Source organism: Spea bombifrons, chromosome 1 (assembly GCF_027358695.1).
Source record: "Spea bombifrons isolate aSpeBom1 chromosome 1, aSpeBom1.2.pri, whole genome shotgun sequence".
NCBI classification, from domain to species: domain Eukaryota; kingdom Metazoa; phylum Chordata; class Amphibia; order Anura; family Pelobatidae; genus Spea; species Spea bombifrons.
In genome coordinates this window covers 104,002,009-104,024,102 of record NC_071087.1, presented here as the reverse complement: position 1 = coordinate 104,024,102, position 22,094 = coordinate 104,002,009, and the positions used below count along the sequence as shown (strand labels likewise).

Genomic DNA, 22,094 nt, shown 5'->3' with positions numbered 1-22,094 from the left:
TAAAAAATAAAAGTTCAATTTAGTTCAGTTTATTTAAATATTAAAGTGAAAGTTATCCAGACTCCTCATGAACTAAGTTATCAAAATGCAGCAGTTGTCAATTTGAAATAACTGTCAAGCTAACATTAAGCTGTATTAAACCATGACATGCTCAACAATTGTAACGTTGACACAGAAAGTAGCATGTGACCGCCTGTGGCAAATTGCCGTTTTAAGCAGAGACTCTGTTGAGATGCATTTTCTACTCAGTCGATCATATCACTATGCATCATGTTTTCTGTAACAGCATTAACAAAGAAAGATGTCTGACGTGCATTTAAAAAACATGTGTAAATGAGATAATTGTTTGACTTCTAAAGAGTTACGTTTTCACAAATATTAAGTGCATTCTGTGTCAACAATTTACTACATATTTAACCTTCGCTTCAAAGACCGCAACACATCTTCTGTGACATCTTGTAGAGCCAGCACGCTGGCTTCAGAGTTCGTAGGGTCATAAGAAATGGTCATAATGCCACAAAAATCTGTCAGTTCCATTTGGCATTTCTGAAGGCCTGCCATTATTTTCTGTTGCTGGGTGGAATCCTTTTTTAGCTTTTTCATTTCGGGGACTGAAAATCCAATCAATTTTGTAAGGACACCGTCACTAAAATTCACATCCAGGTAAGCGGTTCCATCTGATATTTTAGCCTTTATACTCCAATTGCCAGAGCTCATGCTTAGATTTCCATTTAGGGTTACAATAAATGACTTGAGTTTCACAATTTTTTTGTCCCGGCTTTTGCTAGCCAACATAAGCGACAAATACGTGAATGGGGGATTATATAAACGGTCATCTAAGGTGATCTTTTTAGGCTGGATTTGGGAGGCAGCAGTTTCCTGTGGGGGTCTTTCTATAGGCAAGTTCTGATTTCCCCTCGGAGGCTGGTCCATGGACATCTCTTCTAACTCCCGCTGAATTTCCTCCTCTAAAAACAAATCATCATCTAAATCATATTCTTCCGCCAAATCATCTCGTGCGCTCGCTTGTACGGTTTGGTTTGACTGTGGAAAACTTGCTTGTCTGGCATGCGAATGTTGCACTTGCTGGGATTCAAGATATGAAATACTTGATACTTCACTTCTACTGATGTACCCACTTTCTGGAATCGATCCATTATTAATTGTGAATTCTACATTGTCATCGAGACTTGCTAACAAATCTTCATCTGATGGTCCCAAGTTTTGCCCTACTTCATCTATACCCCTTAGACGTTGCTCTTGAGCATTTGAGCTCTCGGGCAAAGGGTTATCCTCTGCCCCAATTAATCTTGAAAGAACTTTATCTTGTGTATACTCTGCAATAAGGGCTTCTACTTCTCCGCCTAAAACTTTCACATTTTCTGACTTCAGGAGGAGGACGCCCAGACGACAAACAATGGTACCTTGTAACAAGATTTTTGTACCTGGTGATAGATAGGCATTAAGGGTTGGTACAGGTTGGTATTCCATTCCCTGAATCTGTTGTGTTCCATCAGTAAGTTGCAGCATAAGCATTCGGGTTGGTTTAGCTTCCCATGGCTTCTGGGAGGCCTGTGTAGTGGCCGTAACGTGCTCATTGGTATTCTCTCTCCCCCTTAGTTTCTGAAGCTGGGAATAGGCAGGCAAGCTGACATCAACCAGTGAATCTATCTGTATAGCATAATAGCCATTTAGTTCACATTTCAGAGATTGTACTATACCAGCTGGCAAGATAGGACACTGTAAATCCCGCAAATCTGTTAGGAGCCATTGCTCAAAAACCTGCTTATTTATTTCTGCCTGTGACAAAGAGCTACCGTGATTTTCTTCTTGGATCCAACTAATACAAGCTTCTAACCACTGGTCAGGCACTTTAACATGCCAGGTAGATGAGAGCCAGGTTTTTGCTCGAAGAGCACTCGCAGGAGTATTCATCATCCGAGACAATCCTAGATATAAACAAATGAGGTTGATAAGTCAGAAGGCCAAATTACACATGCATCGTTACACAAAAGGTACCCTATATACAGTATCATACTTTAGTGCCCAGCATACATTATTCCATTGTGTTTTTAATATGAATGTAATTAGCAGGGTATACAGAAGTTTCAATTTTTTTTCAGTAGTCATGTTGATAACTTTGATTATTTCATATATAAGTGACGACTAACATAAAAGCTTAAAGGGTTCCCTAGGGAAAAAAGGGGAAAATTATAAATAGCCTCTAGCAGCCTTTTTCTTTTTTGCATTTATCATAGTTAAACTACTCTGTGTCAAGCGAGATACATCATATCAGTTCTTTAAAAAAAAAAAAAAAATCACACACTAATAATTAAAAGTACATATATGCTGTTCCTATGGACCATTGATCTCATGTATTTTTTTTGTTTGTTTTTAATGGCCATTGTGAAGCTAAACTGACACCTGCATTTATTGCCCTATGCCTCCATCATCAAAAGGGACACAATTAGAAACACTCTTCCACTCCAACGTTTTGACAACTATATGTATAGCAAGACCGGGGCTGAAGTGAAGTCCTGCGCATACTATTATTATACTATTATTACTATTGCAATATAAGGTAAATATTCACTGCAGCGACTTCTACAGGTAAACACTTTTTAAAATACATATATTTCAGCAGTTATAAGTGAAATATAAGACACTAGTGATTTCTGCACTTCCTCAAAAAAAAATTCATACTCTGACAAATACTCCATATACGGTATATATTTTTCAACAAAGCCTATCAAATCATAGTCCTTCAACATACTGGCTGTCTGTATCACAGCTTAGAATATGTTTAAACGGAGCGTCATGCCTGGGAGTCAATGCATTATCAGGCTGCCTGGAGGAGATATGGGAACAAGCTCGGTTCCTCCAGATCTGCTAGGTACACACGGAAACTGCAAAATTAGGAAGAAGCCGATAAGAACATGCTACACAGAACAAATAACCGAAGATAACCCGTGACAAAAATGTTAAAAGCATTATTGTGAACAAACTCTTCTAAACAGAATCTGCCTTCTTGGACCAAAGCTGCTCTTTTATTATTGAATTTGTTTTTTTTAGATAAAGGCGAGTCATAACGTAAAATAGAACACCTAGTTATATTAGATACAGATATTACATATAGATTAGAATATTTCTATATGACTTTATTTGCATGTAATCTTGTGTGATTCCCCTTAATGAATGAAGGTCTTGTATATGGAGCAGAGCGTGGTGCCGGCGGCGCTTGGAATGCATTGTTACCTGTGAGAGACACGTTGATAATACGCACGCATACGTATGTCTGCATCTCCTTGTGGTTGACAATGCAAATCGAGGCAGAAACACCGCCTTGCTCTTAGCATACATTTACACATCAATAGGAGCCTGTAACAGGTTAAATAGTTTAAACAGAGAAAAACAACAGCGCTGTCTTTTGTTGCTGCTGTTTTTTTGTTTCTTCGATTCAGTGAGTGTTTTGGATACCATCTACTCGGAAGAATTTACACCGTAAACCTTAAAAATGACTTTACAAGATCTTAAAAGGAACACTTAAGCAAATCAATGTATGAGTCCCCCTTTAATGCTCTTCATTCAAATGGTATCATTTAATATTATTAATATTTTTGGTATCATTTTAAATTTAAAAGAGGGGAAAAGGTCCAAAGAGAGAAATAACTCCACCAGCAGTGTCATACTTGGATAAATATTAAAGGTTTAGACGATATTTAAAATATTAAGAACCGCAGACGACTTAGTAACACAGGTTCCAGAGACAATTTGTTTTTTGCGTCTCCTTCAATGTGTTCTTCAAAAGCTACCTGTTTTGGGACGATCTACATTTTAAAATCCAGAACAATGGATTAAATAATCTTTTGTGTATCTTGGTGGCAAGCGGTGGGAAATTTAGTAACGAAGGTAGGTGGCTGAATGGCTTCAATCCCAGCAGGGCTGTTACAAAAAACAGCTAGATTTGGCTTTTAGATGCATTCCACGGAGACATCTCTACGAAATGAGTTTTCATTTGAGTTTAGGATTTATACAAGTATTTTAACATGTTACAGTATAGGATCATAATGGCATGTGGGAAGAATAATATGTTCTAGAGAGTAACGTTAATTTTTCAGACTTCTCAGTGAAGCTTCTCAGTGAAACTGTAACTGATCTAAAGGTCTACTCTCCATGCTTCTCATGCATGAGGGAACAGCTACTGCTTAGACGCATAACATCTTGATTGTCACGTATATTTTTAGTATCAATAGGTATGCATGTAATCACTGCCACATAACGTAATAATTCTTTAAAAAAATATATTTTTACATTTTAAAAAAACAATGCACAATTTAATAATAACCCTTAACATTTTTTTTAAATTAATGTCCTCCATCTCATTTATCTATCTGAGGGACAAATCCATATTGGAGGGTTCTGCAAAATCAAGTCTTCAACCCTCATCCAAACCCTCATCAACAAGCGTAACAATTTCCTAACTACTTTATGACTCATGTGGCCCAATTCCCTTTAAGATGCAAATGCTCACTGGTAGGATCCTCATCATCATTTCTTTATTACGACATCTGGTAAGTGAGAATCCTGTTGCATTACAGAATAATGTTTAACGGTGGTCCACATGTGAATAACATATCAGCCATTTGATAGCTTCTGCGATCTTTCCTGCCCATGTGGTAGACAGATAACGGTTATAAAAATAAAAAAGCCAGAAATTACTAATTCCATGAGCAACAAATACACTTATTTTAAATGCAACATCAAAAAAAATCTCATAATAGAGAATCTCCTATGCACCATGACTTTTAATTTGAAAGAGATCTCTACTAAATGATCTGCTGTGCCATGTGTGACTTAATATACACACAGATAGTTCAATTGTGCCTGATGTGTCTACCGATCCCAGGAAAATGTGCAGGAATATGCAAAGAGAAGAACGAGAAGTCACAGTGTGGGTGGCATAATAAAGATGGAAAGCTTAAAGCAACAATTTATCGTATATTACTAAACTATTAAATGTCAGACAACTTGAGAATGCTTGTTTTATCTAAATGGTGCTATTTTTTAACAGCAGTGGGATCCAGAATACATTAAAAAGCCTCCTCAATGCCATTTGTAAAGCTTGCGTTCAACCTGTTTTTAATCATCATATATAAGGTATAATGTCTTACATATTCCACATCTCTAAATACAAATATACAATGTGGACCCTTACAGTAATGTTTTATTAAAGCAATATTCATACCTATTAACGTATAAAGAAACTAAAAGTGCATCCAAAATCAGGTTACTCTGCAAGCAAGAAACAGAAGGCACGGCGACTGTGATACTCCTGGGTTTTCCCTCCGTCTTTGGGATCTATTCACTAAAGTGAGAATTGTGGTTTTAGCTCCTTGAAATCAGCGAGATTTCTTTAAATTCTACCTTATATTTTGAATTATGCATCATACGGGGCCATCTCGGCCCTTCTTGTGGAAGAAACCTGCCACTGTTGACCCTAGATAATGAATAGTTCAGTAAGAGAGTTAAAAACCCAGCTTTTCTGCAAACTCTAGTGAAGAAACTCCTATATCACGCCTGACCCTGTGTATTTCCATACATTTACCATCATATTATTCACATTATTAAAAAAAGACATTTCCAACTCCATATAGCGTATAACACGGCCTAAACCTTATTTTAAAAGAAGTCATGTTTCCCTTTATTACTTAACCACCGTAGTCCCCTGTAGAATGTTTCTCTATGGTATTGCATCGAGTCTACTATATTTAACTAAAAAAATCCATAAACAATCCATCAAAAACAAAATTGTGATATTGATCTAGTATGGTTTCGTAAAATATGGACTTGTGCTTCTTGTTATAGTGATATTCGCTCTCTAAATGAAGCAAGGATCCTTTGTTTATACAAGAAAAAAAATGGCTTCCACGCTGGTATGACTTTATACTGAACTGATTTCTACAAGCCCTCGAGCCCCCTCCCCATGTAGCACTGAAAATACTTCCGAAAAAATATTGGCTTCGCCTCCCCACCCAATGTTTTAAAAACAGTCTTATAAAGATAATCGTGCATCTAAAACCAGCCGGCTCTACATAGCTTCCTACGGTCTGCCATTAATAACCGGTTTGTGTTTTGATGGAAAAAAACATTTATTCATAAAGCCAGGTACTTGACGGTTATCTCCCTGCCTCGATGAGTGTTCTAGATTTTTTCTCTCTCTATTATATTAACAATGTCCATCAAAATAGTTTCAAAGGACTCTCCACATAAGTTCCACCAGGTATGATTTCAAAAAGGCTTGTTCATCTTTATGTTCCTCATTTGGCCAAACCCTTGGCTCTAAATCTAAATTTAATTGGCATTATAGTTTTGGCTGATCAAGCAGGACCTTGCACAATAAAACATTAATGTGTTCCTCTACGAACACCACCGGTGACGCATTGTTGGTTATACATCATGTATTATACTTCTCGGCAGTAAAGAGACTTTCATGGCCAACCGATTCCAAATTCACACCTCCCTCAGTTGACTACAGTCATGATCTCTCTCACGCAAAACAGGTGGCTTTAGCTCAGGAGAGCTAGAGTTTTTTTGATAAACTTTTCAAACCTCTTCGCACTCTTTTCTTCTCAGCAAGTCCTTTTGCAACATCATCCAATCTCTTTTGAGACAAAGGATAAGGGCGTTTCATGAGCATTTAACAATCTTTTACATTGTGGTATAATATTCCATCCATGCAGAAGTTGAATGGCGGTTTGCTCATTACCCACACTCATGGACTATGCCTGTTTTCTACCTACTTAGCAGAGCTTTCATTAAATGGAACCAAGACCGGAGATGAGATAACGAGCAAGCACCTAAGCAATCACCGCTATTGTGACTTTAGCAGTCGCGGACGACATAAACATTCCAACTCCTTTCCTTCAGTGAGCATTATGAAGGACTAGCCCCAGTAAGTTTCTCCAGATGGAAGAGCTAGATTGGCCCTGTATCTTCTATCCCATTGAATTATACATTATACAGGGCCAGCTCAGCCCTTTCTGGAGCCATGGTTATTCCATCATAGCAAAGCGAGGGAGTTGAAATGGCAAATCTCCCGTTAGCGAGACCCAAGTCGTACCTTGCTGGAACGACATTTTTAGATCAAGACAATTACGGTAATACACATTTAACAGATACTGCGAGTGTGTGTGTGTGTATATATATATATATATACATATATATGTGTGTGTGTGTACCGCAGCTTCATGATATACACAGTGGAAAATACCCATTTGCTAGGGTTCCCGAGAAAAATTAGTCTGTAGGGTCAGGGCCTTAAATAAATCAAGTTTCCCTACATACATTGGCGCAAATCTGATTGAGGTGCCTTTTGCCAGGTTGGCCATCATTTGCTGTTCGAGCGTATAACGAAGTCTGCCGCATTTGGCATATGGACCCCTACCAAATGGTTATCTCCCCCTGTACATGCCTACATATCATTACACTGGACGCAGCGCCAGCTATATGGACAGATCCTCGGGAATGGATAAGGAAATATATATAGCCAATGGGACTGATCAGGGAAAGTAAAATACACATTATCTGCCAAAAGGTGCATTATAAATGACATTCCCATTGATATATATATATATATATATATATATAGAGCTTCAAATGATAAACACTGACGGTATGGATCTACCTTTATCAAAATAATGCCTGGAAATCGTTTTATTTTGGCTGGCGTTCAATTTGAACTTGCTATTTCTGATTGGTCGGTAAATTTACTGGCGCTCAGCATCCCGGATTCAGCGGCATCCCTTCTCCCCCGTACCGGTGTATTGTCCCTGAGCAGCAAATTCAAAGCCCCCGCCGGTCCCAACGCGCGAAACCGGGACTCGGCGCGCGTGGATACTGCACGACCACTGATTGGCAGCGACGAGTAAGAGGCAAACATCGCGAGGTTTCACCTCCGCTGACCCCCTCCCCACCAATCAGCCACTTCTATTGTTTTGGCGACAGACTATAGATTATACAACAAGGGCCTTCGACGTTGTTTGCTTTCGTTATTCTTCAATAAAAAATATTTATGCGTATTCTGTTATTCAATTTTATTGTAGTTATGAAATGTTTGAGTGGCGTACGTTGAAGCTACAATACACAGTTGCCATATTGAATAATGTTTCAATCCTCCTTCCCCTTTTATCACCGTTCTCTTTACAATACCCTCAGAAAATACAATCGGCTATATCCGGCCTTTACCGTCAAGCAACCTGGGCTCTCAACCAAGCTTGCTTTCTTTTTTTTTTTCTTTTTCTTTTCATACGTTGAATAGAGCCAGCTGGTGTGGGAGTGGGTAAGCCTAAGAGTTGATTGGCTTCTAGCTTGTCCAATGAAAGCGTTCCCTTTGTTTCTCATCCAATCAGTAACCGCCTGCTGAGCAGAACGCTTATCAGTAGGATAGGTTGTACTGCGTTGTGGTTTCGTCTTGTGTTTCGGCCGCGCTCGTGCAGGCAGCTGGGGGTACGGCGGAGTAACGAGGTAAGGACGTGGTTTCTGGCCTAAGATGGCTGTTTCAGAGCGGTTATATGCCCTATTATTATTAACAGAGGAAAACCTGTTAGAAATTGCAACCTGCTCCGGCTTTTAATTTTACATGCGTCACTGCGCGCGGTAATGAGCGCAAACGCGGCTCTATGTTGGATATGTGCCCTTGGTCAGTTTCCCTACCTCGTATGAGGGCTTCGGACCGTCCTAGAAAGACTTTTAGTAGGTGCCGAATAATCCTACGATAACTCATAATAGGCCACTCTGTTCCGGCAGCGCTTCAATAGTTAATCGGTGTAGGCGCGCGAATGTAAATAGGCCGCTGCGATTCTGGTAGCTCGGGGGTGACGTCACAGCACTCCGGCCGTGCGCCAGACTGGAGTAGAGTGATCGGGCGGGACACAAGTAGAGTAATGGCGGGGTAAGCGGGGCAGCAGTTGGTACACATAGTCCGCGTGTGGCGGTGGTTGTGTGTTTCGCGTTACTAGGCCTATCATTGTGTTGCAATGACTGGGAAACCGCCATCGTCCCTACTGGGGGTGGGTTATTAACACCTTGAGTGCCAGAGAAAGCGATTCGTTGTGCCCAGGTGAGTGCTATTAAAGGGTTTAGTACTTAGCGCGTAGTCTGCCCGGCTGCGTGTTGCACGTAGGCATTGAGGGAGGCGGGCCGTGCCCGCAGCTACCCAAGCTGGCAGTTTGGCGTTCGCCGGCGCACCCTGATGTGTAGTGCAGCCGCCATGCCGTCTATAATTTTTTTTCTTTCCCTCAGTCACAAAATGGCTGGTGGCGGAAGCTTGCGGCTGAGGGGCGGGGCTGCTATGGCCGGTATCCCAGCCTCGCATGTAGACAAAGGAGCGTGGAGGATCTAGGTCTCACGAGCTGCGGGTAGCGCCACATCTGTAGATTGCGATCAATCGGGGTTCTGTTGCTCCTCAGTCTGAGTAGAATTTGAGAAGCGTTCGGCCCATCTAGTATACCCGATGTAAAGATTCAAACCTTACTCAGTGTTTGATCTTGTGTTAGATGCAGGATAGCCATACGCTTATCCCGTGCATGTTTAAAGCCCATTAATGTATTAGCCTCTACCACGTATACTGGGGGAGCTGTTAAGCTATCCTCTTTATAAAGTATCTGTGTATAATATATATATGTCACTTGCATACTTCTGGTATCTGACTAGTCCTTGTTTTGCCTGTATCGGCCCTCATGGCTAATCTGTGGCTTTTTGCTGTTGTGACTAGAACAAAATGGGTTTATAAGAAGCCCTGCTTTGCCGTTATTATATGGGTAGCTGCGATTGGGTAACGCACTCGTCTTGATTATATTGTATGAAGTAGCGCAAATCAGAATTGCAAATGATGGGGTTAATGCGAGGTAGTCATAGGCTGCTCTGATATGATGATATCATTTAATAGCTCCGCCCAGCAGGTGATTTGTCTTATAACCCTGCTGTGCTTCTCAGTGGGCTTATTGGCTCCTCTAGCTGTCCAGCAACATGCCTCTGCTAAACACTAGCCCAAGCCGTATCTTCACTTCTGTTTGGGTTTCCACAGATTTTAACCACCGCTTTAAAAGTTTATTCGAAGAAGATGGAGACAGAGCAGGAAGAGGTTGAATTCACCAACACAGAGACCAACGGTGAGTTGGATGGTGCGTTCTGCCGTTTTTTTACACTTTTTTTATCTTGCAAAATGATCTAGAATAGCTTAGATAAGTTTGTGTAGTGTGTTTGTCGATCCCAATGTAAAATGTAGATTCTGTTTAGGAAAACGTCCAGCAGAAGATATGGAGGAGGAGCAGGCTTTCAAAAGATCTAGAAACACAGATATGATGGTAGAACTACGTATTCTGCTTCAGAGCAAGGTAATTGTTTATCTTATTTTTATTTCTGTAAAGGCTGTGTTTTTATAGTGCGGCAGCTATTTCAAATGATATTTATTTGCATATAAATATTTTTTTTTTTTAAGAATGCTGGAGCAGTAATCGGCAAAGGAGGAAAAAATATTAAAGCACTTCGGACAGACGTGAGTTTATTAAACATTCTTACTACGTTAGCATACTTCTAAGCCTCCTGTACATCATTGATCTCATGGGTATAGTCTATAGAAGTATAAGGGGGTGGGTGTTTTACTTTTAATTTTTTACTTCACACGTACTCCAAGCATGCTGATTTGTACATAGCTTAAACAATTTTTATGTAACTGATAAGGGTTTTTAATCTATGTATATAGTGGTTCAAAACCACTTCAGTGGGTTGACTCATGTGATTAGACACATGAATAAAAATAAAGGTTTTTAACTGCCGCCAGCATCTGACGTAATGGTGATCCCGGCTAAACAGTAAACCAGTTTTCTTCCTCAAATAGAAATTTGTATTTTCCTTACCCACAACATATTTTTTTGTCAATTTCATCTTGAAATTGTTTTCCAAACTTGAGTTGCTGTGAGGGGGATGTGTCTACACTCACGAGCCAGCCTACTACACGTATATAATGTCATAATGGAACTGAAAGAGATCTCCTATGGTCAACATAGTTAAATTTCAAACTTAGTTGTGTTTGCACAGTATGGCTTAGTACTGTTTCTTTAACTGACAAACAGTTTAGTTTTGTGCTAAATTAAAATGTATTGCTTTTCCCCCTTTTCCCTCTCCTTGTTTTTTTTGGCCACATATCTCCGTTGCCCATGTACTGGATCGTCTTACCCCTGCGTTGCCCACCATGACGGCCCATCTACCCCTGAACGCCCATGTGAAAACCCTGGTTGGCTATGCCCAAAAATGTGCTCGTTGCCCAACGGGTACTATTCCTGACAACCTGTGATTGAATGCCCATGCCCAATGCCAACATCCACGAACGCCAATGACCAATGCAGTACAATGCCAGTGTTTCAGTCCCAGACAGCAGTGGCCCCGAGCGGTATGTCCCAACAGTTTATGCCTCACTGCCTGATTAGAAAGAGAAATGTATTATAACCTGCCTTTTAATATGATTAGCTTCCCCTACATCTAGTGTTTTTTGTCTTTATTTTTTTTTCTCTCCCCCTTCAGTTGTCCCCCTCCCCTCCTTTTCACTCACTGATCTTCCACACAAGCTAATGGTCCATGGGCCCTGTAATTTTAATCAATGAGGGGAGGAGCATTTATTCAAGCTTTGCATTTTACCACGTTATGCATTTAGCTGTTTCTTAGTGCTTTTATTTGTCTTCGTGGTCCACCTGACTCTTCTGACATCACCTTTCATTTTATTTTTACTTAATGAAATTTGAGATTTTACTCACTCCTTCACTCCACATTTATGTTGCAGTTTTTTTTTGTTCTCTTCAAAGCCCATTAGTATTCTGATTTTTTTTTTTCTCTCAAAGTGGTCTCATCCATAGTGTCCACCACTTACATTTTCCACTTTCCCCAGAGATGCGCCAGAGTCAATCTGAAAACGAGGTTACCCTAAGTGGTGGTGGGGAATATGATCATTCACTTGTTTCCAGTTCTGTGCCACCTACTTGCCCACTTAATCTGAGTCCTTCCAAAACCCTTCCGTTCACCTACACCTAAATGTTTACTGCCTTATCCAATTTAAAAGGGTAAAAAGCACATGTATGCATGTATACAGTATTTTAAATTGCTAGCTGTATTTGGCATTTCAAGATTATTCTTGTCCTGCTAGTAAAAATCACTAAATGTTACATTTTCCTTTCCTGCCTCGTTGTGTGCAGTATATTGAGCATCAGTGCAGACATCGAAACAATTGGTGAAATACTAAAGAAGATCATTCCTACTCTTGAAGAGGTATGTGTGTGTGGTCTTAATATTTCAGTTTCATAGTCCAAACAATGAGTAGTTGTTAAAACTGTATTTTCTTTCTGCAGTACCAACATTTCAAAGGAAATGACTTTGATTGCGAGTTAAGGCTATTGATTCATCAAAGTCTGGCAGGAGGAATTATTGGTGTCAAAGGAGCAAAGATTAAGGAGCTACGAGAGGTAGGAGAGTTATCTTGTCACCGTTGCTGGCACTTGAGTGCTTGAAATACAGATAATTTAGCTTTTGTATTTAGGTAGCATTTAGTTTGCAATAAAAGCAAATACTAACAAAGTGCTCATGCTTACCCAACACCTTTTATTGGGCTTTATCCACTTTATTTTCAATATTGAAATGTGTAAGTGTAATGTTTGTGGTCACCTCACATGTTGGATCATTTACTTTGTAGTCCACTAAATAATTAGCTCTCTGTTTTGAATTGCTTTCAGCCACCTTCCTTAAGGACAAGCATCCTAATACCATGTAACTTTTTTTAAATTCTCCAGAATACACAGACCACCATTAAGCTCTTCCAGGAGTGTTGTCCTCATTCCACAGATCGCGTCGTGCTCATTGGCGGAAAGCCAGACAGAGTCGTTGAGTGCATCAAAGTTATTCTAGATCTGATATCGGAGGTACGTTGTTTTTTTTTTTTTTTCTTTAGAATAAAGGGTTATTCACCTTTCTATATTGATGGTGGTGTAATTTTTTTTCTTTCTTTCCCTAAAGTCTCCTATTAAGGGGCGTGCACAACCCTATGACCCCAACTTCTACGATGAAACTTACGACTACGGTGGTTTCACAATGATGTTCGATGACAGACGAGGACGGCCAATGGGTTTTCCTATGCATGCCAGGGGAGGCTTTGATCGGATGCCTCCTGGGCCTGGTGGTCGTCCCATGCCACAGTCAAGAAGAGATTACGATGATATGAGCCCAAGGCGAGGACCGCTTCCACCTCCTCCAGGTCGTGGAGGCAGAGGTGGCAGTAGAGCCCGCAATCTTCCACTACCACCGCCTCCGCCACCTAGAGGAGGGTAAGAATGCTTGTGTTTGAGAGCTTGTAATTGATCATATAATTTATTATATATAATGCGCAATGTATATTATAATTTCTGACACTTGAATGTTCGGTAATAAGTGTGGCTGAGATGTGAAAAGCTCCATGCTAATGTTTGGCAATGCATTTTTTAACTGTACCTTTTTTTTTTCCTTTTCACCTTAGGGATCGTAGAGGAAGGCCTGACCACTATGATGGAATGGTAAGAAACGCACCCACCTTTTCAGATGCATTACTCGCATGCTCACTATTAATGTGTATTAAACTGGGCCCTAATACTTCAAATAGTGTACCTTTTGCATGGCTTAATGTTATGAAATTCCCAGGGAGAATTGGTTGTATATAAAGCACCCTTGGATTTCGTTACTGTGGTCATTGCTTAGTAAAGTCAGTATTCGGTTAATGGCTTTTACTTTCCCCCACTACAATGGAGTTTGGTATGGTCAGTGACCTAGTGAAGATGATTAATTTTAACAGCGAATGATCACCACTTCAGGGCTTTGTGAATAGATTGAGTGAATCTAGGCTAAACCATTCTGGTGGGGTGTGTATGTCTAATGGCAAAATGCAATCAACCATAGACTGGTTTAAACATTCACTAACTCTTAAGTAGAGGAAGTTTTGGGAAATAGAAAACCCGCCTCCCCATGCACACTGTCCATATTCCCAGCGTCTGTGTACTTGTTGATATGTTTGCTTCCCTTGCTGATTGCATTGCTAGGTAACCTGTACGTATGGTCATGTTACAGTTTCTAGGAAACTAGAATACAGTCTGCTTCATGCTTATTTGTAAGCCGTTAAACCTGCAGCAGAGCATGTATGTTACTTTCCATTAATGACCTGTGGGCATAATTACCGTTAAGCAGGCTTTACTGCATTCTTAGCTGTATAAAATTGACAGGACCAATGCTATAGAAGTTTCCTTTAATATAACATAATAGAACTGTAAATCTGTAGCTTATTTACACAATCCAAGCTTCCCCTTTTGTGTGGTCATTAGTTTTTTCTAACTTTGTTTTTTTTTCTTTATTTTCTTTCCATGTGGCTTTTGACAAATCACCAGGGAGGATCTGGATATGGTAAGAATTTCTAACACATGGTTTTTGTTTAAATGTGAATGCAAAAATGGAGCCCATTCATAGAATGCTTTTTATTTTCTAGGTCGGGGGTCTTATGGTGACCTTGGTGGACCAGTCATAACAACACAAGTGACCATTCCCAAAGATGTAAGTTCGTATGATCCTTTGCGTGTAAGAAGGGGAGAGCTCATTGGTGACTGAAAGCTGCAGCTCGGTGATTGACAACAAACATATTTGTAGCTTTTGTTTTACTTAAAATCTCCTTTTGTTCTTTCACCTTCAGTTGGCAGGGTCAATTATTGGAAAGGGTGGCCAGAGGATTAAACAAATACGTCATGAATCTGGTGCGTCTATCAAGATTGATGAACCTTTGGAAGGATCAGATGACCGGATCATTACCATCATAGGCACCCAAGACCAGATCCAAAATGCACAATACTTGCTTCAGAACAGGTGCATTGCTAGAACATTTGAATCTGCACGCTTTGAATACTAAACTCTCCAGCACCTGGTTATTTTCTCTCGCAATGTCTACTTTGCATCTTTCCCTGTCTTAAACCTATTTTCTCCAGTTTCCTCCTTTTTTTTTTGTTTCTTACTAAAACAACTTCTTAAAACTAATTCTGCTTGATATTAACTGCCTTTTTCTGCCGTGAAACAGCTGCAAAAGCATTTGTAAACATATTAATGTGCCTGTAGATTAATTGTAAAATTGTAGAAGAAATCAGTGGATGTTGGTTTAGTTCTGTGTGGAAGACTAGTGATTTTGTTGTTTTTCGATAACCACACTGACAACAAATCACGGTCTGCCATATGGCACAGACCATGCCTCTACAGGACAAGTTGAAATGGGCTTTGATTTGATGTCAACGCAGCGTTTCACATCTTTTACCTATTCTAACCACCTCCTTGGTGTGGTGTGCTTGTCCCCCCCTATTTAATTTTAACATGCATGTGGTCTGTTTTTTTGGGTGCTTAGAGTATATAAGAGGGGTGTTGTTGGGTGTTAACCAACTTGCTGTCACTAATCTATATTATATGCTTTTTCAAATGTATAACTTGTACTAGCACACTTTTCTTTTCTTTCTTTATGGGTTTTTACCTAATATTTGAAAGGCACATGCGCAATGTTCTAATACAAGATTTTCTTTTTTTTATAGTGTGAAGCAGTATTCTGAAGATTATGCTTATGGGTTTTGACTTCTAAACATTTGAGAGGCACATGCTCAAGGTTTCTAATGTAAGATTCTCTTTTTTTATAGTGTGAAGCAGTATTCTGGCAAGTTTTTCTAAGACTAGTGAAGAATGAAGGAATCCTGCATCATTATGTTTCTTTTTATCTTTGCTTCTGTTTAAAAAGAAAATAAAAACGCCAACATTCCTCTGCTTCTTTAGGTGTACTACGTTTAAAGGGTAGAGATTTCTATTCAGTGTCCAGTATGTTATCGCGCAGCTCATTTAAATGAGATGGCATGTGTTCTAGCATTGCAGCTGCTTTGGAACAGGTGCAATAAAAGTGGAAATTATATTCATAAATATATTTTTCTTCATCTTTTCGCTGCAGAGAATTGAGTGTCTAATCCATCATGAACAGTTAGATTTCTTTTTATTTTATTTTGTAACTTAATGTGAGCTGCAGTTTTATAACAACTTTCAAATAACTTTATTTTTTTTTCTTCCCCCCTTTAGGATAACTGGCTTTTTGGTTCATATACCATCGATGTGGAAGAGAGTGCAGTATGAAGTGTTGATCTTAGCTCTCTTGCACTTGTGGCAGCTCGCTTTTTTTTTTCTTTTTAATAAAATCATTTGTTTTGTTCTATTCTCAGAATAAAACAAATTTGAATGAAACGTTATGCTTTGTGTGTAAGATTTCATACCTAAATTGGCTGTTTTCTGCAAATGTGGGGCGTAAAATTTGTGTGCATAAGGACACGGTTGTGCACGCACTTATGCAAGACTGTAACTATGTGAATACAGATCGGTGGTTGGCTAATGAAACTTGAAAAAGCTGTTTAAATTAATATAAAAATGAGGCTCCTTTTTAGTTAGAAAAGGCAAGTGCAAGATATTGCTAACTTCACCTTCATCTCTTTATGGTTGATGGTATGTGTTCCAAAGTGCTTGTTGCTACTGCTAGTGACAATATAAAACTATATATAAATATCCAACCATGCTAGCTTTTGTGCAAACTGCTGCAAAAGCTTCTTTAGCCCACAATAATCGCCTATAATATACTCTCCACTGAAGGGATTATAATAGTTCTTAGGCTTGTGTGGAAGAAGTACAAACAGTTTACATGGCGGGCTCTTCTGCGTGTGCTTGTCTCCCATTAACACCCTTGAAGAAACCATTTGGTAAACACCCACAATGTAACATGTTATCTTTGGGTCCCACTTTGGATTCAACAGTCTGTTTACTATATTTCTGGGTTTTCTATATATCAGGAACAAAATATGAAATTTCTTTTTCAGGCATAAGTGGATTCCAAAATATTTTGTTTAGAACAGCTACAGTGAAAAAAATCCGGAATGCTTTTCTTCCCCTTCCATTGTTCACGGAGTACAAATCAAGATCTCCGATCTTTTGGATGCATTTGTTAATAGTAACCTGCACATCTAAGAATCCAGACCGTGGAGAATGCCTTCCTCCAAGAATACTGTACAGAATTTATAAAGCTGAAAGGAATATACTCTCGTAACGTTCAGGATCTCTTTCCCCCTCCCCCTGCTAAATTCACTTATTCTTCCTTTTGATTAAACTCCGCGTTAGCTTTACTGTGCAAACCTGAAATGGGATAACTTTATGTGAAACTTTGAGAAGCAGTTAAGTTAAAGTTGTTTTAAACTTTTTTTTTTTTTTTTTTTTTTTGGTGTCCTAAGTAAAGCCTGTTTTCCTTCTGAAATGTCTAACGTTGGCGGGGATTGGGGGTTGTTCACTGTAACTGTGCAGAATGTACACACTGCTGTTTTTATCACTTTTACATTGATTTGTTGTATCTGAATTTAGTCATCTGTGTAGTGTTTGAGATTTGAACAGCTGTGCTCTCGGTTTTTATTGGTATAATTAAACTTTAAAGATTTTTTTTTTTTATCTTTATTTCTTAGTTGTAGCTAAGCGAACAGCAGAATTGTTCTCTTCCTCAACACATGGAATAGTTATTGTCCAATTCTTTAGCAGTTAGTAATTTCGTGTGCAAAGTTTAAATAGGGGCTCTAGTTGTGTGCAAATTTGATTGTTTTTTTTAATCCCTGTGTAATAGAGACTGGATGCTTGACTTAAGATGCCACAAACGCTTAGGGATTCATTAAGAATACATGCAATAAGAACTGCTTTTTTCACTTGTAGAACACAGGAGTTTAACAGATGACTTTTGCAGTAAGTGGCCTGCACCAGCGCTGCTTTAACATTCTCGTTCTTTGCTACACAATCCAGCCTTTATGCTTTAAAACTAGACAAATGAATGGTGTTCAAACAAAGGTGTCTGATGATTCCCCCCCTCTTTCTAGAAATGTTAAATGTTTATTGCTCTTCAGTTCTAAAACGTAATTGAATTGATTAAATAAATTTACTTCAATTTAAGAATGCTACTTTTTTAATTTACTTTAAGTTTATGCACACCTAGAATTTTGCTATGCGTTTATTTTATACGTTTTTACAGTTTATTTTGCAAATAAATTAGCCCTGTACTAATCTTCTCAATCTTAAAATCTGCCTGTAATTGCCCAGTATTTTCCCGCATTTAAAGGTTGTTTTTATGGTCTACTTGTTGAGTAAATGCTGACTCATTTAATACATAATCTAGGCAGGTTCAGAAGTCTTAACAAATGGGCGGTAAGGGGGGAATTTTTTTTTTGTGGCTTAAATATATACTTGTTAATGGTGGTAACATTGCCTCTAAATGATTTTGGGAAATTGTCCAGCTAGAGTGCAAACCTTGCCATAAATTAATGACGTAGCAGACCTAAACAGTGTTTGTAATGGACATGCTAGTCGCTTCACTGTAATTGTTTACTGGAAAGCATTTGTGGCATAAATGCAGCCTGATCTTGTTACTCCAGATTAGACGGCCATAAGGAGGACTGCAATTTCCCATCTGCCTTCTCCCCAGCTCTAAAAATCTACAGACTAGTTCATTATGCGTGATAACTTTAATGGCTTTACATAACAAGTATTATAGAACTAGTGACAGATAAATTGTGAAGATGCTCTTCAGCCTTGTCTCTTCTCTGCTCAGAAGTGCATTATTATCCTTTATTTATATAGCGCCAACAGTTTACGCAGCGCTTAATACAATACTTAAATTCAAGGGATATGGCAAGACAAGAATTGACAGACTAAGACAAACTGATACATTTGGTGGAGAGAGTCCTGCGACACAAGGTATGTTAAGGTTAAAACCTTGTTAGTTTGCCTATATTAAAGTATGGCTTTGAAATGAAAAGTCACCACGTTCTCTAAAGCTTGGCAAGTAAATTTGTATTTCTATTTTTTTTAATAAGTGGGCTTAATGATGTTATCTATGATTTTTCCATTTCTCATGTTTTATTTCGAGAAAAGCACTTCCCATGCCCCAAATGAAAACTCATTTTCCAAATAGTGCTAAATATCCATAAGCGAGAGCCATCTGGGTTCGAGCTGGAGGCTTTTGCTATCACGGCTGATTACTGGGCCTGCAATGCAAGGGGCAAGTGCTCTTCCTTAGTGTCACTGTAACCTTTCTAATCTAGTAACAGCAGTGAAAGTCAGATGGCTTGGGAAGATTTAACTGTATCAAAGATAGATTACTTTTGGAACATAAAGCACTCTCCACCTAAAGGGGTTGCCTAGGAAACTTCAAAAATGGAGCACAGAAAAGATCTGTAACACAGAGCGTGATCGTATCGGCCACGTGGCATCTTTGTGCAATACAGAAGTTGGTGCGCTAGGACGTGATATAATGTCCTAGCGTGCGGCTGCCATGCGAGGTAGTAGGGTGATGTCTGTTGCCCTGCTCTCAGCTCTGCCTCCACCCTAACCCCTACCGATCTCTGACCCCCACCTCAACAGAGGTGTACCAATATGCACACCTAAAACTGTGGGGTTATATGGTACAGCACCTTAACCCAAGTGCTAGACCCCACCACTAAAATACATCTATCTGCCACAACATTATGACCACTGACAGGTGAAGTTAATAACACTGATAAGATTATGGCACCTGTCAGTGGGTGGGATATATTAGGCGGCAAGTGAACATTTCATCATCAAACTTGGTGTGTTAGAAGCAGAGTTAGAGTCAGAGCATCCCCAAAACTGGAGCTCTTGTGGGGTGTTCCCGGACTGCAGTGGTCTAAAGTGGTCCAATGAAGGAAAAGTGGTGATCAAGAGATAAGGTCATGGGTGGCCAAGGCTCCTTGATGCATGTGGGGAGAAGGGTGGCATGTGTGGTCATATCCAACATATGAGCTACTGTAGCTCAAGTTGCAGAAAAGGCTAATGCTGGTCCTCATAGAAAGGTGCCAGAACACACAGTGCATTATGGTTTGTTGCGTATGGGGCTGCATAGCTGTAGAACGGTCAGGGTGGCCATGCTTACCACTGCCGAAAGCGCCTACAATGGGCACGTGACCATAAGAGCAGGACCACAGAGCAATAGAAGAAGGTGGCCTGGTCTGATAAATGTTTTCTTTTATACCACATGGATGGCCGGGTGTGTGTGCGTCGCTTACCTGGAGAACACATGGCACCAGTATGCATCTACAGAGGCTCCACCTCGCATCTTACAGGACTTAAAAGATCTGCTGCTAACATCTTGGTGCCAGATACCACAGCACACCTTCACAGGTCTAGTGGAGTCCATGCCTCGACTGGTCAGGGCTGTTTTGGCGGCAAAAGGGGGACATACACAACATGAGCCAGGTGGTCATAATGTTATGGTCCATATCATTAGGAGAAAAGGTGTAATAACTTACAAAGTGAATAACAAAGATCTACCCAGAGTGTATAAATTCAACATCCCTGTATTACTATGCTGAAAACAAGTGTATAGGGTGATGCCCAATAGCTTTCTTATTCAACAATCTCTAAATACGAATCCTTAAAAAATCAAGGCTAGAAATGGAGAGGGGAAGGGGGTAATACAGTTAGGAATCGGTGAAGATGGAAGAGGAAAAGTAAAAAAATAAGCTGGGTTGTAATTGAGTTGTAATAAATATAGTTGTAGAAAAAGAACAGGATTAGTGTAAAGGGAAAGGATGGGAAGAGTTCAGAGGACTAGTTAAGGCTTTGAGTATTCAGTGGAAAGGACCAGAAGGAAAAGGCTTAGGGGTGGGATAAAACATGCATAGATGAGGTGACAGAATGGCCAAGGTGGTGGAATTAAATGTGGAGAGCAGAGATAAATCTAAGCAACAAAGTAATAGTACCAGAGACAAAGTGGGACGGGTGAAAATATGGCAGATGAGGTGGTGATATCTAAAACTGGAGAAAAAGAAAAAAAAATCCTGGAAAAAAAAAAAAAAGGCTGGGAAAAACTAATAAGTGGTCAACGGCTGCAGAGAGGTCCAAGAGGATAAGTGTGGGGAAGGGATCTCTTGTTTTAGTGACAATGAGATTTTTAATCATTTTGGTGAGGGCTGTATCAGCATAGTGTAGAGTGGAGAGAAAGGGTCAAACACAGAAGAATGAAATGGGTTATGCTATTGTAGACAAACTATTTAAGTAGTTTGGAGGCCAGGGGGAGAAGTGCAATAGATCGGTAGCTAGATAGGGATGTGGGATCTAGGGAAGTGGGTAGTACCAAGCACCTCAAAGCCACAGAGTAGTGCGTCTGAGATATTCACCTATCTGGAGGAACTGTCACTACCTCCTAATACTGATCTTCTAGCATGTGAGTATCCATTGATACAGTGCTGCTGATGGTAGTGGTAATGTAGTGCAAAACCGAGTCCTGATCTCTTCCTGAACTTTGAGATGGTGCTGCTTTAGGTGAAAGGTGAGTTCAGAAGGTGTCAGGGAAAAGCCCACCGAATGTCATTTCTGGAACAAAGAGGCCTCCGAACTTCATTTGAAGCAAAAACAAACGTGGCAAAAGTGAAATGAACATTTCTTCAGAACCGAGTTTAGTGTGCACTGATTCATGCACAATAAAAATCACAGTTTAGGTAAGCTTAATTTGTGCTACATACTGCATCCTGCAAGAGTAGGCTCCGGGTCAGAGCCCAAAAGTTCCCAGGTATGGGCAAGAGAGTCACCAACAGCATCTCCGTGATCTTGTTTATCGGATGATTTTCTAGGATAACATCAAATGCTGCACACATTAGCTTATCAAACAATAATAAAAAAAAAACATAATATACATATACATACACTCTCACTCCAACATACATACACACTCCCTCCCTTAACCTCTCAGCCTTCCATCACCCTTTTACCACAGCTTTCTTTCTGGCTGCTCACACAGTGCACAAGCAGCGTTGCTTTTACCTCAGAGTCACATACTATTATTATTATCTTTTATTTATATAGCGCCAACAATTTATGCAGCGCTTAATACAATACATATATTCAAGGGGTATGACAAGATGAGAATTCATAGACTAAGACAAACCGATACATTAGGTGGAGAGAGACATACCTTTGCG

General features: G+C 39.6%; 2 protein-coding genes across 8 annotated transcripts; one reads left to right on the top strand and one right to left on the bottom strand.

Moving 5' to 3' along the window:
• Positions 1-13: 13 nt before the first annotated feature.
• Positions 14-7,900, bottom strand: RMI1 (RecQ mediated genome instability 1). 2 transcript variants are annotated; one of them, XM_053467093.1, is made up of 2 exons: positions 7,685-7,900; positions 14-1,949 (listed from the first exon to the last, which is right to left on the bottom strand). In XM_053467093.1, the coding sequence occupies exon 2, from the start codon at positions 1,936-1,938 to the stop codon at positions 406-408; it is 1,533 nt and encodes a 510-aa protein (XP_053323068.1). In that variant the 5' UTR covers positions 1,939-1,949; positions 7,685-7,900; the 3' UTR covers positions 14-405. The 2 variants fall into 2 exon arrangements, with proteins under 2 accessions (XP_053323068.1, XP_053323077.1); XM_053467102.1 differs by having other exon boundaries at positions 7,817-7,900.
• A 515-nt stretch (positions 7,901-8,415) lies between these two features.
• Positions 8,416-18,054, top strand: HNRNPK (heterogeneous nuclear ribonucleoprotein K). 6 transcript variants are annotated; one of them, XM_053467144.1, is made up of 15 exons: positions 8,416-8,523; positions 10,085-10,181; positions 10,297-10,394; positions 10,499-10,555; positions 11,406-11,449; positions 12,246-12,318; positions 12,399-12,512; positions 12,837-12,965; positions 13,060-13,367; positions 13,556-13,592; positions 14,454-14,469; positions 14,552-14,616; positions 14,753-14,922; positions 15,630-15,709; positions 16,944-18,054. In XM_053467144.1, exons 2-14 carry the CDS (start codon positions 10,121-10,123, stop codon positions 15,667-15,669), a joined length of 1,212 nt encoding a protein of 403 aa, XP_053323119.1. In that variant the 5' UTR covers positions 8,416-8,523; positions 10,085-10,120; the 3' UTR covers positions 15,670-15,709; positions 16,944-18,054. The 6 variants fall into 6 exon arrangements, with proteins under 6 accessions (XP_053323119.1, XP_053323110.1, XP_053323144.1 ...); XM_053467135.1 differs by lacking the exon at positions 16,944-18,054 and adding an exon at positions 16,159-16,320; XM_053467169.1 differs by lacking the exons at positions 15,630-15,709; positions 16,944-18,054 and adding an exon at positions 15,732-16,005 and having other exon boundaries at positions 10,085-10,169.
• The last annotated feature ends 4,040 nt before the right edge of the window (positions 18,055-22,094 follow it).